This window comes from Paroedura picta, chromosome 12 (assembly GCF_049243985.1).
Source record: "Paroedura picta isolate Pp20150507F chromosome 12, Ppicta_v3.0, whole genome shotgun sequence".
NCBI lineage: Eukaryota > Metazoa > Chordata > Lepidosauria > Squamata > Gekkonidae > Paroedura > Paroedura picta.
In genome coordinates, this window is record NC_135380.1 from 32155843 (window position 1) to 32169916 (window position 14074).

At 43.9% G+C, this 14074-nt stretch overlaps 1 protein-coding gene across 2 annotated transcripts in view; it reads right to left on the reverse strand.

The window, feature by feature from the left end:
- Window positions 1–14074, reverse strand: part of MAPKAP1 (MAPK associated protein 1) — a 175668-nt gene that overhangs the window by 37927 nt on the left and 123667 nt on the right. Inside the window, exon 8 of one of the 2 annotated variants that reach the window (XM_077305440.1) lies at window positions 10950–11057. The exons of the other annotated variant lie outside the window; for it this stretch is intronic. Within the exon in view, the coding sequence (XP_077161555.1) occupies window positions 10950–11057 (108 nt within the window). The remainder of the gene's footprint in view (window positions 1–10949; window positions 11058–14074) is intronic. 2 annotated transcript variants of the gene reach the window in all.

The following is a 14074-nucleotide window of genomic DNA, read 5'->3' on the forward strand; positions in this document are numbered from 1 at the left end:
CACCTCTGAAATCTCTTGGAAATCTCCATAGGGTCATTATAAGCTGTGACTTGATGGCATTTTTCATCGCCACACAGTGCTGAGAACATTATTTAAGTGCTTCATACAGATCATCTTAGCAGCAAGCCTGTAAAGGTGCTGTCCTGGGATATCTCCTGTCTTGCCACACCATGGAGGGCACGAGCATCACTGCTGCATGGACTGGGAAGACAGAGAATGTCGGTTTGAGTGCCCTGGCAGCTGAGAGACTTCACCCCCAAGTGATATACAAGCATTTTTGGGCACCTGCAAGTCAGACTCCTGCGGGGGGGGGGGGGACACTGAGTGGGGAAGCACTTTTTGATGGTGAAAGAATAGGGGTTCCCATTTGGACTCACCCTGGGCAAACATAATCCACCTCAAGTATTGCAACATGTTGAATGTAATTTATAAGTTCACAACTCTCTCACTGGGGAAACCTAGATTTTAATGGCGTTCTCCTTGCTGCTGTAGAACCGGCTTCCAAAAACAAGATAGCGTCTCATTAAGACAAAATGCCAATTATGGAAAAAAAGGTTTTTTTTTCCTTTCTAAAGATTTTACGATGTTGGATTAACACCAATTTAAAAATTACTATAACGTGACATGCAATTTTTTTTCCCACAGAGCAATTTCTACGCCAGCTGCTAATAAAGCATCTTAGCTGCAAATGATAATTCAGATGCTTTTAGATAAAGTGGTGCGTGGATACGGCCGAGAAAATTGATTTAGCTTTTCATAGAAGATACTACGAGAGTGACACATTTTGTTTAATACGCCAGCTAATGTAATCCTAAAAGCCGAAACAACTGCCAGTTTCACAGCCTTAAATTTTGCTGTGAGAGATTAATGAAAACTTTCAGATTTTTTTTTTGCTGGAATATTTTTTTAAAATAAATGAGACGATGGGACTTTAGAAGAGGGGGCTGAACAGCAGCAGTAAAAGCAGAAACGGGGCCTGACAATTTCTATATATTAATTCTGCACAAGACATATAATATTGAAACTAGCTCAACACCATCATGTGTCTTAATCTGACCTTCTAAACCAGGGGTAGTCAAACTGCGGTCCTCCAGATGTCCATGGGCTCATGGGAATTGTAGTCCATGGACATCTGGAGTGCCGCAGTTTGACTACCCCTGTTCTACACCCAAGTTGTGTAAATTCATACCCCAAACTGGCAAGCCACCCCCCTTGGGAATAAAGTTTCCCAGATGTGGTTTAACTGGCACCTCTGGATTTTCTCAATTTTTACAATGTCCCATAAAAACAGCCTTGTTGGATAAGACACATAGTCCAACTCATCCTACAATCTTGTTTCCAGAGCTCTCCAGCCAGGTACCTCTGGAAAGCAGCAGGGCATGAAGGCAACAGGCTTCTCTTCTGCTGTCTGGGTCCCATGTAAATGGTATTCAAAGATATACTGCCTGCGTAAATGGAGGTTCTGTTCCTATCATGGGTAAATGAATAGTCTGTATATCAAGGTACACGCTCTTTCCAGCAATGGCTAGCCGGATGCTGCTGGAATGCTACAAGTACGACACGAGAGCAACAGCTGTCTTCTACTTACTGTCCCCCAACTGCAGATACACTTCCTTTGAACCTGGAAGTTCAATGGCTACTAGCTGCTGATACTTTTGGCTACTAGCTGCTGATACACTGATGCTCCATGAACGTGTAACTCCCTTTTAAACCCAACTGTAATGGCGGAGGGGAGTGTGTTTCTTGTAGCAAGGGGAAGCGAGCTGAAAAACCAGATTCTAGCAAAGATCAGAATCCAGCAAAAGCAGGCAGGGGTGACCAGCAACAGGGAGCAAAAAGAAGAGTTAGGTTTTATAGCCCACTTTTCATTGCCCAAAGGAGCCTTACACACACCTTTCCCTTATTCTCCCCACAACAGACATCCCGTAACTAGCCCAAGGTCAGCCAGAAGGCTGCTTGTGGAGGACCATTTATGCACTGGGTACTTTACTTCCCCAGCTTCCATGCAAGAACACAAATCGGGGGTGGATGAGGTACACCAGGCCAAGTGTTCCTCCATGTGGGTGCAGGAAGAGGTGGGGCAACCTGCCATGACTAAAACTCCAGTCTGCAGCCTGGCATGAAACCTCCAGTGCATAAACGGTCGAGGAGGGGGTTCTCCAGATTAGAGTCCACTGCTCTTAACCATTACACCACGCCACTGGAATCAGGGCTTGTAGGCAAGTCAGCCAGCCAGGAGCCCAGGAGAACAGCCAGGCAGGAAATGCCAGTATTGCCCAGGAAGCTTCCATACCCTAACATGTCAGAGGGGACCAATGGACTGCCTGAGTTGGATGGAGTCATGCTGGCGTCCTGGGAGCTTTTCAGTCTGCAGTCCTCAGGGGCTTGCCAAAGAAGCCAGCACAGCCAATGTCCAAAGGCTCTTGGGGCCACTGCTGGTACTTCCCGTTTGTTTTGTCATGATCTCCCGTACCATTTGAGAATGCTGTCTTAGCTATATCACCCACATGTGCAGCACGGGCAAACGGGGAAATGTGCATGACTGGCTCAGCATCTGTGGAACTCCTTTCCCACAAGGCTTGCTAGCGTCCAGGATTCCCCTGAAAGCACGACGAGACATTGCTAGCCCCGGGGAAGCTCCGATTTTAAAGGCTGGGTGAATTCAACCTGTTCCGTTTGAGCTGGATGCTACGTTAACCCATCCTTGCTATAAATTGCAAGGAGGAAAGCACAAAGCCCGAAATTTAAACAAAAATACCCCCTTCCCCAAAAAAGCGAGGTGACAACCCGAAGCCCATTTCTCTCGTCTCCACAAAAAAAGAGAAGGGGGGGGGGATGAGGAGAGAAGATAAACATGTCAGAAATAGCATATCACTCGACATAAAATGTAAGAAAGACAGGCTCAACTGGGACGCAAGGATTCAGGCAGATGGCCCCGTCATCACAATTTCACACCCCAATGCTGTGTCGTGCAAAACGCCATAGGACTTCTGAATCTGCAAAGCGACTCGAGCTTGTTTGACTTGCTGTGTACTTCAAAGGGAAACGGACAGAAGCAAGCAAAGTGCTACCCACTGTAGTCGGGAGCATCTTGACCTACGGAGAGCCACACATCCAAGTAAAATGGCTCCTTTGGAAGTGCCCCCCAATGCCTCTGGTAATATTGCCATATTATGAACTACCGCAGTCATTTATCATGTCAAATACGTAGCTCCAACTTAGATGCTCTTAAGAGCCCCTCTTAAATGTTCACTCTTGTCTCTGGAGAAGGAGCTTTAACTCCCCGCGCCCATGACCGGGGGTTAATCTGAACCAGAGGTCATCAAGGCCTTAGCCCTCAAGCTGATTTTCAGTGCCACAGATCTGCTCCAGTAGATGAACAAGAAGAAGAAGAAGAAGAAGAAGAAGAAGAAGAAGAAGAAGAAGAAGAAGAAGAAGAGTTGGTTCTTATATGCCGCTTTTCTCTACCCAAAGGAGGCTCAAAGCGGCTTACATTCGCTTTCCCTTTCTTCTCCCCACATCAGGCACCCTGTGAGGTGGGTGAGGCTGAGAGAGCCCTGATATCACTGCTTGGTCAGAACAGTTTTATCACCCAGCTGGCTGCATGTGGGGGAGTGCAGAATCAAACCCGGCTTGCCAGATTAGAAGTCTACATGCCTAACCACTACACCAAACTGGCTCTCGAACATGGAGCCAAGAGCCAGCAAAATGCAGTGGTAAGACCATTGGAGTAGGGGGGTCTGGAAACTAAGATCCAAGTTCCAACTCAGCTCTAGGGTTCACTGTGCAAGCCAGCATCTTTCAACCTCACTTTAGGATGCTCAAAAAAGGTGTGTGCAGGTCCTGGAACGAAGGCACAGCAAATGAGGTAATTGCTATTGGATAGTATCCCCATTCAATAGCGAGCGGACTGTTTTGCCAGAATAAACAGGGGAGTACAGCAACTGCAATTCTGAACTTTTAATGGAATATTACTGGCCTCAATTCTCTGCTTAGCCACTACATCACCAGCCTTGTGTGGTAGTTAAGAGTGGTAGCTTCTAATCTGGAGAGCTGGGTTTGATTCCCCACTCCTCCTCCATGTGCAGCCAGCTGGGTGACCCTCGGGTCACAGTTCTCTTAGGATGGTTCTTCCAGAGCAGTTCTCTCAGAGCTCTCTTAGTCCCACTTACCTCACAAGGTGCCAGTTGTGGGGAGGGGAAGGGAAAGGTGTTTGTAAGTCACTCTGGGACTCCTTCAGGTGGCGAAAAGTGCGGTATAAGAAACCCAGTTCTTCTCTTTAGAGGGAACAGCATGGGTGGAAACAGGCTAAAACTTGTTTCTCCTGTGCCTTTTTTTTTAAATCAGGAGATCTGATTGCGGATTTTTATATTACATCTTTTGGTGGTGTTCTCTCTGCTAAATCAACCTCCCAGGGTAGTTAAGGGGATAAAACAGATCACCCAGCATGCACTTCTCAGAGCAAGGGAGGAAGTGACTCAAATGTGAAATCCAGAAAATTAATGTAGAAAAAGAAAATGCAAATCGTGGGCGGTGTGGTAGAATCAAGAGAGCACAAAGCAGACCTTTCAGACCCAACAGAGCACAAGGAGGGAGTGGACATCTGCTTGTCTTTCTAACACTTCATAGATGTCACTCCAAAAGATGTTCAAGCTGCTGAACCCTGAGCTCAAAGAATGACAATTCATACTGAAGAGAACAACATTAACAGGGAGTTGGATTGTTACAGAATCCGTGAGGTTCTCAGTACTAGCCAAGTGGTGATGTCATCAGCAGAAGCTGGAGTGTCAGGAATGGTGCTGCCAGGATCCAGAAGGAAACAAAAAATTAATACCAGAACCCAGGGGTGTCATTGCTGCTTTGGGCAGAGGAGACAGAGATTTCAGTGAGGAGTGTGAGGTTGCTCTGCTGGAAGAGGCCCAAAAGGAAAGGGGACATGGGGTCCCTGGTGTGTGCGCGTGGGTCCCACGGATCCCCCCAGGCGCAGAAACCACAAGAGAACTCAATGGAAGTGGCCAGTTCCCTGGCTTGTGGCTAAGTCCATTAAGGCAGGAAGAGAAAAGAGCCATGGACCCTCTCCAGAGTTCCCACGGGACCCCAGGAGTCCACAAACCCCTGGTTGGGAATCCCTGACCTAGAGATACCAGAGACTGAACCTGGGACCATCTGCATGAGAGGTTGTGTTTTACTACTGAGCTATTGGCCCCTTACACTGTAGAGGCTCTGTCAACGAGTGCTACATAAAATTTCACGAAGGTTTTGGAGTCATAAATCACTGTGAAGATGTGAACCGGCTTCAATATGGGAAGGGTTTGTTTTAAAGCCTGATTTTTGAGCAAGTGGAGAAAGTGAGATTGATGTTACCTGGAGAGTAGCTCTCCCCTGCCCAACTTGTCAGATCTTGGATGCTAAGCAGGGTTGGCCCTTGTTAGTACTTGGATGGGAGACCAGCAAGGAAGTTCAGGTTTGCTGTGCAGAGGCTGGCAATGGCAAACCACATCCATTAGTTCCATGCATTGGCAATCCTAAATCAGCTGGGACTTGTCAGCACTTTCCACCACCAACTCTGATCCTACAGATAAGAGACTGCAACCTCTGTCAATCTTATTAAGATTTTCCACCTTAATAAATCGGGCTGGCAGCTCCTGCTTATTATGGAAAGGGAGCAAAATGGAACTTCATTGCTCAGAATGAGATCATTGCTTTGAAAGTTCTGATGTCAAGTCCCAGTGCTGCCCAAATGAGGCTGTGCCGGATAATATGGGGAGAAGCAACTGATGGCCCAGTAGTGAAATCTGGAGGCTTCTAATCTGGCACCCAGCCTGCGATAACTCAGACAGCTTGCACCTTCCTGCTTGTCCAGGTCAGTCTTCTGCATCTATTCCCTAAGCCTCTGTTCCCCATTAAAAGGCTCTCTGCCTTAGAAGAAACACAACTCTTCAGATCCCTCCTCAAGAGAGCCTTGGCTAGCAGACTTTGCTTATGGAGCATTACTTATTCAAAACATTTATAACTTGCATTTATCTGAACAACTGCACCAAGAGCAGCTTATCAAACTATAAAAAAATTAAATGAGCAGAACTGAAAAAGCAAAACAAAACAAAACCATGAGATAAAAGAAATGAAGCTGTGATGAATCAATGGCTTGTTTTGGAAGATCACATTGCTAAGAGCAATCAATATAGCCCAAATAAAGGAAGTTCCTCCCCTTGTCAGGATTCCACCGCAAACTTCACAAATAATATATGTGCCGCACCTGAGCTATGCTGGACAAGTGACTGACTAGTTCATATTCTTTCAGAGCAAGTGATATGAAATCATGCATGAACCCAACCACTGGTCCATCTAGCCCAGCAGTGTCTATTTAGACAACAAATCAGAGGGGCAAAGGTGTAGCTTAGGCACAAGAAAAGACTTCTTACGGAACGAATAATGACATGGTTAGATTTACTGACAGCACAGGTAGTGATGGCCAGAAGAACAGATTATTTTAAAACGAGTTACACAGATTCACAGAGGAAAGGTCCAAGGTGACCAAAGTAATCTTTCATAACTAGAGGTACTTATCCTTCATAACTCTCAGCAAATGTTAGGCGCCAACTACAGGAGGAGGCCTTGGCCTCTTATGGTTGTCTACTGGCTCTCCAGTGCAACTAGATAAGACAGGATGTTGAACTAGATGGACCACTGCTCTGATTCAGCAGGGCTCATTTTTTTCTTATGGGGTTGCCAATGAACCCAAATGTGAAGCTGCCTTATATTGAATTAGACCTTCAGTCCATGAAGGTCAATATTGTCTAGTAAGATCAGCAGTGACTTTCCGGACTCTCTGGAGATGCTAGGGATTGAACCTGGGTCCTTCTGCATGCAAGCAAGAGGCTCTTCTACTGAGCAATCCTTGACTAACAAAATGAATGACCCTCTGGATGAGTTTTAAGCCAATCCAGTGGCAGGAGGAAATCTGTGCCCTGTCAGATGAAGGGTAGAGCTTGATGGCTTCTTGAATCCCAGCAGTGGTTACATGACATAGCACTAAGTAGTTCAAGATGGGACGGTTGGCAAATCTACCCCACCAGTGACCAAGGAAATACTTAATTCAACTTCAGATGGCAACCTTGGGACTGCCCACTTTGACAGAAGGGACTGCGGGAGCGGGACAAGCACCAACGTCAAACATAATCCTTTGCTTTCCTACTTCCAGCATGAGACACTGTACAAATCTCCAGTTCCCCAATAAAGCCAGAATGCGAAACGAAGCCCCCCAAACATTCCGTTATTACTTTAATGTACTAGTATATTGCTTAATGAAAGTTCTTAATTGTAATTCAATTAATTACATACGCACAGTCCCCAATTACATTTTCCAATAAGACATTGGCTTTGGTACAGGTCTAAAGGCACTTAACCAATTTTAATATATTAAGACCAATTTCCCTTGAATACTAATTACTGTCTAATGATGAAATGGGAAGTGGGAACTTTCCAGAAGCCGGGTGGAATGTATAAAAGTAAATTAGCCGTGAATAGTTGGGGGACTTCTCAAAAAGCAAGAGAAAAAGAGAAGGAAAGAGCAGCAGGGAACTGCATTCCAACGGAAATCTCACAGTAAGTTATAGAAGTCCCAAATATGGGGAGCATTTTGTTAATCTTCCTGACGGCAGTGAGTGCTGGGGGAAAAAAAGGAGACGTCTCACTGAGTATTTGTGCTAATGCAAAGTCTTCTTTTGAGAATAATCCCTTGAAATATAAATTATACACTGGCTCAAAAAGGAATATTTTGGCATGCATTTTACTAGCATCTGTTCAGCTCTGTGCAGGGAGAAGAAAAAAACATATACATATATCGCCCATTTAAAAAATAATAGCTCTTGCACTGAAAGAGCTTTATATGAATAAATTGCTAACTTTAATTACAGCAGCTAAAATCAGACCAAACGTATCATGCCCAATGGCAGCCATTTCCAACGGACACAAAGATCTGGTTCACAGCTATCTAATTCCCCTTCCCCCTTGCAGAGCTTTTATTTGCCATAAATACTGAATGAAGAGGAAACAGGCTTTGTTCCTAAACGTAATGACCAGCAACTAGGTTCTACGGAATTCAGTGGGATTTACTTCCAAGTAAACAAGTTTATGTGGATTAGACAGCTAAATGGAAGTGCGCTCACTCAGCTAATTCAACTGTGGGACACAGGACTCCATGTCCTGAGCTCAATGAGATGTTCTGTCCGTAAATTGGTGTTGTGTGTATGGAACCCTGGTCAGAAAACTGGGCTGATCAGCTGTTTGGGAGGCAGATCAGGGAAGGAGCCAGGGTGGACTGTGAGCAAACAGTTCCACGAGAAAACAGGCATCAGCTGTTTGGCAGGGTAAAGGAATTGGGAATGAGTAAAATACATTCATACCTTTAAGAGCAGAAAAGTTTTATTCAAGGTATATGCTTTTGGTGGGTATCCACACTTCTTCAGATACAGTGGAACAGAATTTCCTCAACTGTTACATACAGGTAGAGGGTGGGCAGTAAATTAACATCCAGCATAATTAAGATGTTTTTGTTTGATTCTGGAATCTGTTAAACATCTTCATTATGCCCACCCTCTTCCATTATGCAATAGTTGAGGAAATTTTGTTTCATTGTATCAGAAGTGCGCCCAAAACCATATCCTTGAATAATACTTGGTTGGTATTCATTTATTTGTTTGTTTGTTTATTTATACCTCGTCTCTCTCAACAAAGTTGCCTTGAGGCGGCTAACAAAATAAAACCATAAAACAGCATTACCCATAAAATCCCATTAAAACATAATACATCCATTATAAAATCAGCAGTCATGAAGATGGCGGTGCAAAACTGTTTCTCCGAAACGAACTCAGCTGGTCCCAACCAAGGACCAAGTCAAGATCTTAATAGAATGGTTACTGGTCCTGATCTTACACGTTAAGTATGGGACATATAGAATAGGGCGGGAACCCCAGATCGTATCCTAGAAGTTTTCAATATTTCAACCAACTCAAAGTTTGTCCACTCCCTGGACAAAGCTCTCCCATACCTGCGAGCTGAAGGCTGGTATTATATGCATTACAACTTTGAGTTGGTTGAAATATTGAAAACTTCTAGGATAAGTTTCAAAATCATAGGAGGAAACAATCACCGATGAAAGGTCTACTTTGAAAACGGAACAAAATCTAGAGTCCATTCTGGTTGTTTCACTTATCATTAAAATAGAGATTGTATAAATATATTGTTAACTGATTTTGATAGCCTGGGACAGGTTCTCTCTTTTTCTGTCAAGGTGATACTTTTGGCAGAGACAAGATTGCCATTAAGCAAGATCAGGGCCTTTTTGCTGGTTGCCTTCCTTCCAGAAGCCCCTTTGGTTTATTACCTGACCCATTATGAAGGCAAGTAAACACATTTCAGGCTTTTAATTGTGGAGTGTATGCTGATGAAATCCACTGTTTGGTTGTTTGCCTTGTCAACCAGTGATCTGATTCTATATAAAGGAACTTCATATGTTTATATCCAGAATCAGTCCTTGCCTTGTCAAGGACTCATTCTGGATATAAACATATGAAGTTCCTTTATATAAAATCAGATCACTGGTTCATCTAACTCAGTACGGTCTATTTACAGTGGCAGTGGCTCCACAGGAGCTCAAGCAGTGGAAGTTCTTTCTATATTTGTTATCTAACATTCCTTAAGAAGAATTCAATCTGAGACCTTCTGTTTGCAAAGTTTATGCTCCTCCAATAAGGCACAGCCCCTCCTCCAAGAAATTTCACAGTGGCTTTATTTTGTTAACTGCTTTAAACATTTTTCTGTTAAAGTCAGTATTAAAATGCTAGAAACAAACAAACCAAAAATTAGGACATGCTGACCCCACAGAGGCAGAGACGCATATCAGTAATGCATATCCCGGAAGCACTGAGTAGAACCATAAAGTTGCCCTATCCTCAGCCTGTCCGTCAGTCTGTCTAGCAGACCAGGCTCTCCTGGGTCTCTGGCAGAGAAAGGTTTGTCCCATCTACAGAAATCCTCTACCTAGAGATGCCAGGGGCTGAGCTTGGGACCTTCTGCATGCAAGACAAAAGGTTTTGTTGCTGACCCACTGGCTGTCTCTCATGGGAAAATTTGGGTGAATAATTTCTGAAGATCCCAAAGGAACAAAGACTGAAAGCTGACAAAAAAGCAAAGGGACCCAAATGGCCTGTAATTGGAGCAGCTCCCAGCTTTTTTTTTTTTTTAAGGCAATCATCAGATATGCAGAGCCTGAATTCTGACTGGGGCCAAGGTACACATGTCTATCAGCTTTCTTCCTTGTGCCATTTTTCTACCTGGAAGGGCCCTGGGGAGCCGTATTTAACACCTTGGGCCAAACAAATATTTGGACTTGTAAGCTCCCCCACATGTAAATATCAGCTCCCCGGGGCCATTTCCGAAAGGAAAAAGGCTACGTGTTTGTGTAGGCTTAGAAAATTACTCCCCATGCAATCCATTCCCTTTAACAAAAAGCTAGGAGCTCTGAACAAGAAATTCTCAGCCTCTCATCTGGCTTAGCCGCAAAGAGCTTGGATGCAGCTTTTGCAGCTTCAAAGAACTGGGAATGAAGACTTGACTTTTCAGTGACCACAAGCTGGGGCTAACTTGCACTGGCTGTTCAGAGCAGTGAGACTGGCTGGCTAGCACTAGAGCACCAGTGAGGGTCAGAACTGTATCAGGGCAGAGGTCAATGGGAAACAGATTAATCATTAAGTCAGAGGGTACAGTGAGAAATCAATCTGGCACAGATGAAAACTGCCTGGAGGAGGGGAATGAGAGTAAGGCATAACCAAGATCCTCTTCCAAATCCACTTGCCCAGCTGGTTGCCCAGCCTTGGAGCTCCAGAGGACAGAACTTATGTGAGCAGAATGGGGGGACGGGGAGAGGAGAAGGAAAGGAGCCAACCTACTATTCTCACGGACGAGGCAGAATTCCAAAGTGCTCTGGCTTTCCAAGGTGCAGTCCAAGTCAACAGGGACATTTGGCTCATTCTGCTTCTCCAGCCGGTACTGAGGCCCTAAAAACAGACAATAAATTTACAAGATTTCTTTACACGTGTGTGTGTGTGTGTGTGTGTGTGTGTGATAGGGGGGAGAGACTAAAATAAAATAAAGAGTCAAATTGTTAAAGAACACCAGCTCAGTCAAATTGTTAAAGAACACCAGCTTGATTCTTTACTTTGACTTCTTAAGTTCTTCCCTTGAAAAATAACCTTACAAAGTTGCTAACTGTTTTTGCTGACCGATGAACTGAGAATGAGAGATGAACTGTTTGTCTGAGGCTGCCCAGGGAATTCACACCTTGATCTGGTGTTTGAATCCAAGTTCCTCTGATCTGAACCCAACCCTCTGTCAGTCATTCCCAAACAAGGCTTTGATGCAACTCCTGGAAGGTGCTGAAAGAAGAGGGCTGGTATTGCAGTATATTAATTAAATAATGGTCAACTGTGACCCAAAGCACCCACCTGCATGGAGGCTACAAACTGTGACATCTGAATGGAACACTGAGTCCTACAAAAGAGCCATTCCCCTTTGGAGGAGGCTGCTTGATACATCTCTGTGTAAGTTACTGCTCAGGGACTACCTCTGTACAATCAAAAGAGGATGTGGTGTGCTCTAAAAGCACACCAGTGTTGCCCCAGCATACTGTCAAGAAATTACTGGGGCAGAAGACTGGGTTTACACCGAAGACTCACCTATGTATCACATTTTTATCTCAATTCACATCCAAGGAGCTCAAGGTTGCATACACAGGCGTCCTATCTTTGTTTTCTTTTTGACAACAGCTTTGTAAGATAGATTAAGACTGGAGGGAGAGAGAGAAAGTGACCTGCCCAAGGTCATCCAGTGATATTCCTGACAAGGTTCCAAACAAATATTATGAAGATCTCAGGTCATGCTGGGGTCACCATGAAGATTTTCAATTAGACATGAGTTGGGAGTGGAAAGTTACTTCCTGAGCATGCGGGGACTGATTTGGATCAGGGACAACAGCTTGCAGCAAGAGAATGCTTATGCCTCTCTTCCTGTGTCATTTTCCCAACTTGAAATGACTTTGGGGGCCACTACTGGTCTTGTTAAGCCTTTTTATTGACTGGGGTCCATGCTGGCAGGGGGCTCATGGGAATTGTAGTCCATGGACATCTGGAGAGCTACAGTTTGACTACCCCTGAGTCTAATCACTGTGGTGTCAGGTGTAAAATGTAGACACAAACTCAAAGAAATGGGGGAGGATTTGCATTTCTTCTTTACGGCAGGTAATTTTTATTTTTGTCAAGTAGGTCTTTTCAGGTGTAAGAAGAAAGTATTTCTTCAGTTTTAATTCTGGGGGGGGGGGAGAATGGTATTTCACCTATTAGAAATGTGAGAAACACTACTACTCGACTATAATAATGAAAACTGACATATTCTTTGTTATTCTACATTATTTTACATAGAGTACTTTCAGATATACTGAATAATGCACTTTCAATGTACTTTCAATCAACTTTGCAACTAGATTTTGTGTTAAAGGGCAAGATCTACTTGGAAAGGATCACCCAAGTGGATTGAAAGTGCACTATTCAGTGGGTATAAAAGCACCCATAGTGTAGTGCCTAAACTGCTGATCAGGAAGTCATGTGTTCGAATCCTATCTCTACTATGAATTAACCAGGTGGACATAGGCAAGCTACTCTCAGTCTCCATTTGCCATATAGGTATGGCAATACTGATCTACCTTACAAGGGTATTGTAGGGATTACAAATAAGACAACATTTTGCAAAGTATTCTGATCACCTGAAAATGCTAAGTTTTATTGTTATGCTATACTACTAAAATGGTTTTAAGCCTCTGAAAGGTTTTTCTATACAAGAATGTGTTAAGTGGCCATGGAAGGAGGCAAAGAACAGGCAACCTCCCTCTATCAGGTATGAAAATAGTCATCAGAACCCTGTTCTAATGTAAAGCCAGGAAAGCATTCACAGCTATTTAAAACACAAAATTAAAAAAACAGAAGACTTGGCCCCAGAAATCACACACTTGAGAGATTGGTAGGCCAATTAGTTTCAAAATTTACCGCAACTGAGTTTCAATTATGGTTCCCCCTTCCTTCCTTCCCTCCCACTCCCTACCCCGACATCGTGTGAAAAGCACTGTCTGCCACTGCATTTCGCTCTTGATGCGGCATTGATTTGTTGGGAAGACGGAGACTCCTGGCTCTTGCTGACTTTCTGAACAGATGCGGAAAAGCGACCGATTTGTGGGCCACAGGGGGAAAGCGCAGCCAACTCCCTCTGCGGTCGGTGCAATCAGCAACGGCACATGTAGCTGGTTCCAGGCATTTAGGAAACCAATTGTACTCTGAGACGCAAACAACATAAGCAAAAAGCAAGGATAGCTGGGAGGAGAGAACAAAGCTGCAAGAAGAAGAAGAAGAAAAAGAAGGAGGAATGGAAAGATCAAAGCTGTTGGATCTGATTACAATGAGGTAGGGATTCATCTGCCTGCATCTTTGCAAGGATGCTGAAAATACAGGCAAAGGAACTTGAACAAATGGTCCACTTCGGTCAAGGAGAAAAAACACAGCACTGATCCAAACTTGTCGTAAAAGGTATTCCTTGCCAAAAGCATACAGTAAAATGTGAACTGTGTATATATAGTCAAATCAGCACATGAACTTAACAACCTGACCCCAAACCATCACTAACATCAAGAATCCTGTCCACTACTTCAACCCACCCAGTGCTGGAAACATTTGTTCTGTGCATTTTTAATCTGCCATCAGGTGTTCTTGTGAGTGCTTTGGGTGTTCATGGGGGTGTTTTAAAAGATGGCTGAATAAATTGCTTAGAGGTTTGGCGCTGGGATAGATTGCTGATACAACTGCTTAAAGAATGCATTTTAACTGATTAACTAATTAAAACTTAAATAAATGTGCATACAACCACAACTTTAACACAAGTGCTTTTTAAAGACACTGGTTCAGATATAACAACAACAACGACCCCATGGTTTAATTAAAGTAACTATGTGTGGGTTTTATCAAAACATGTG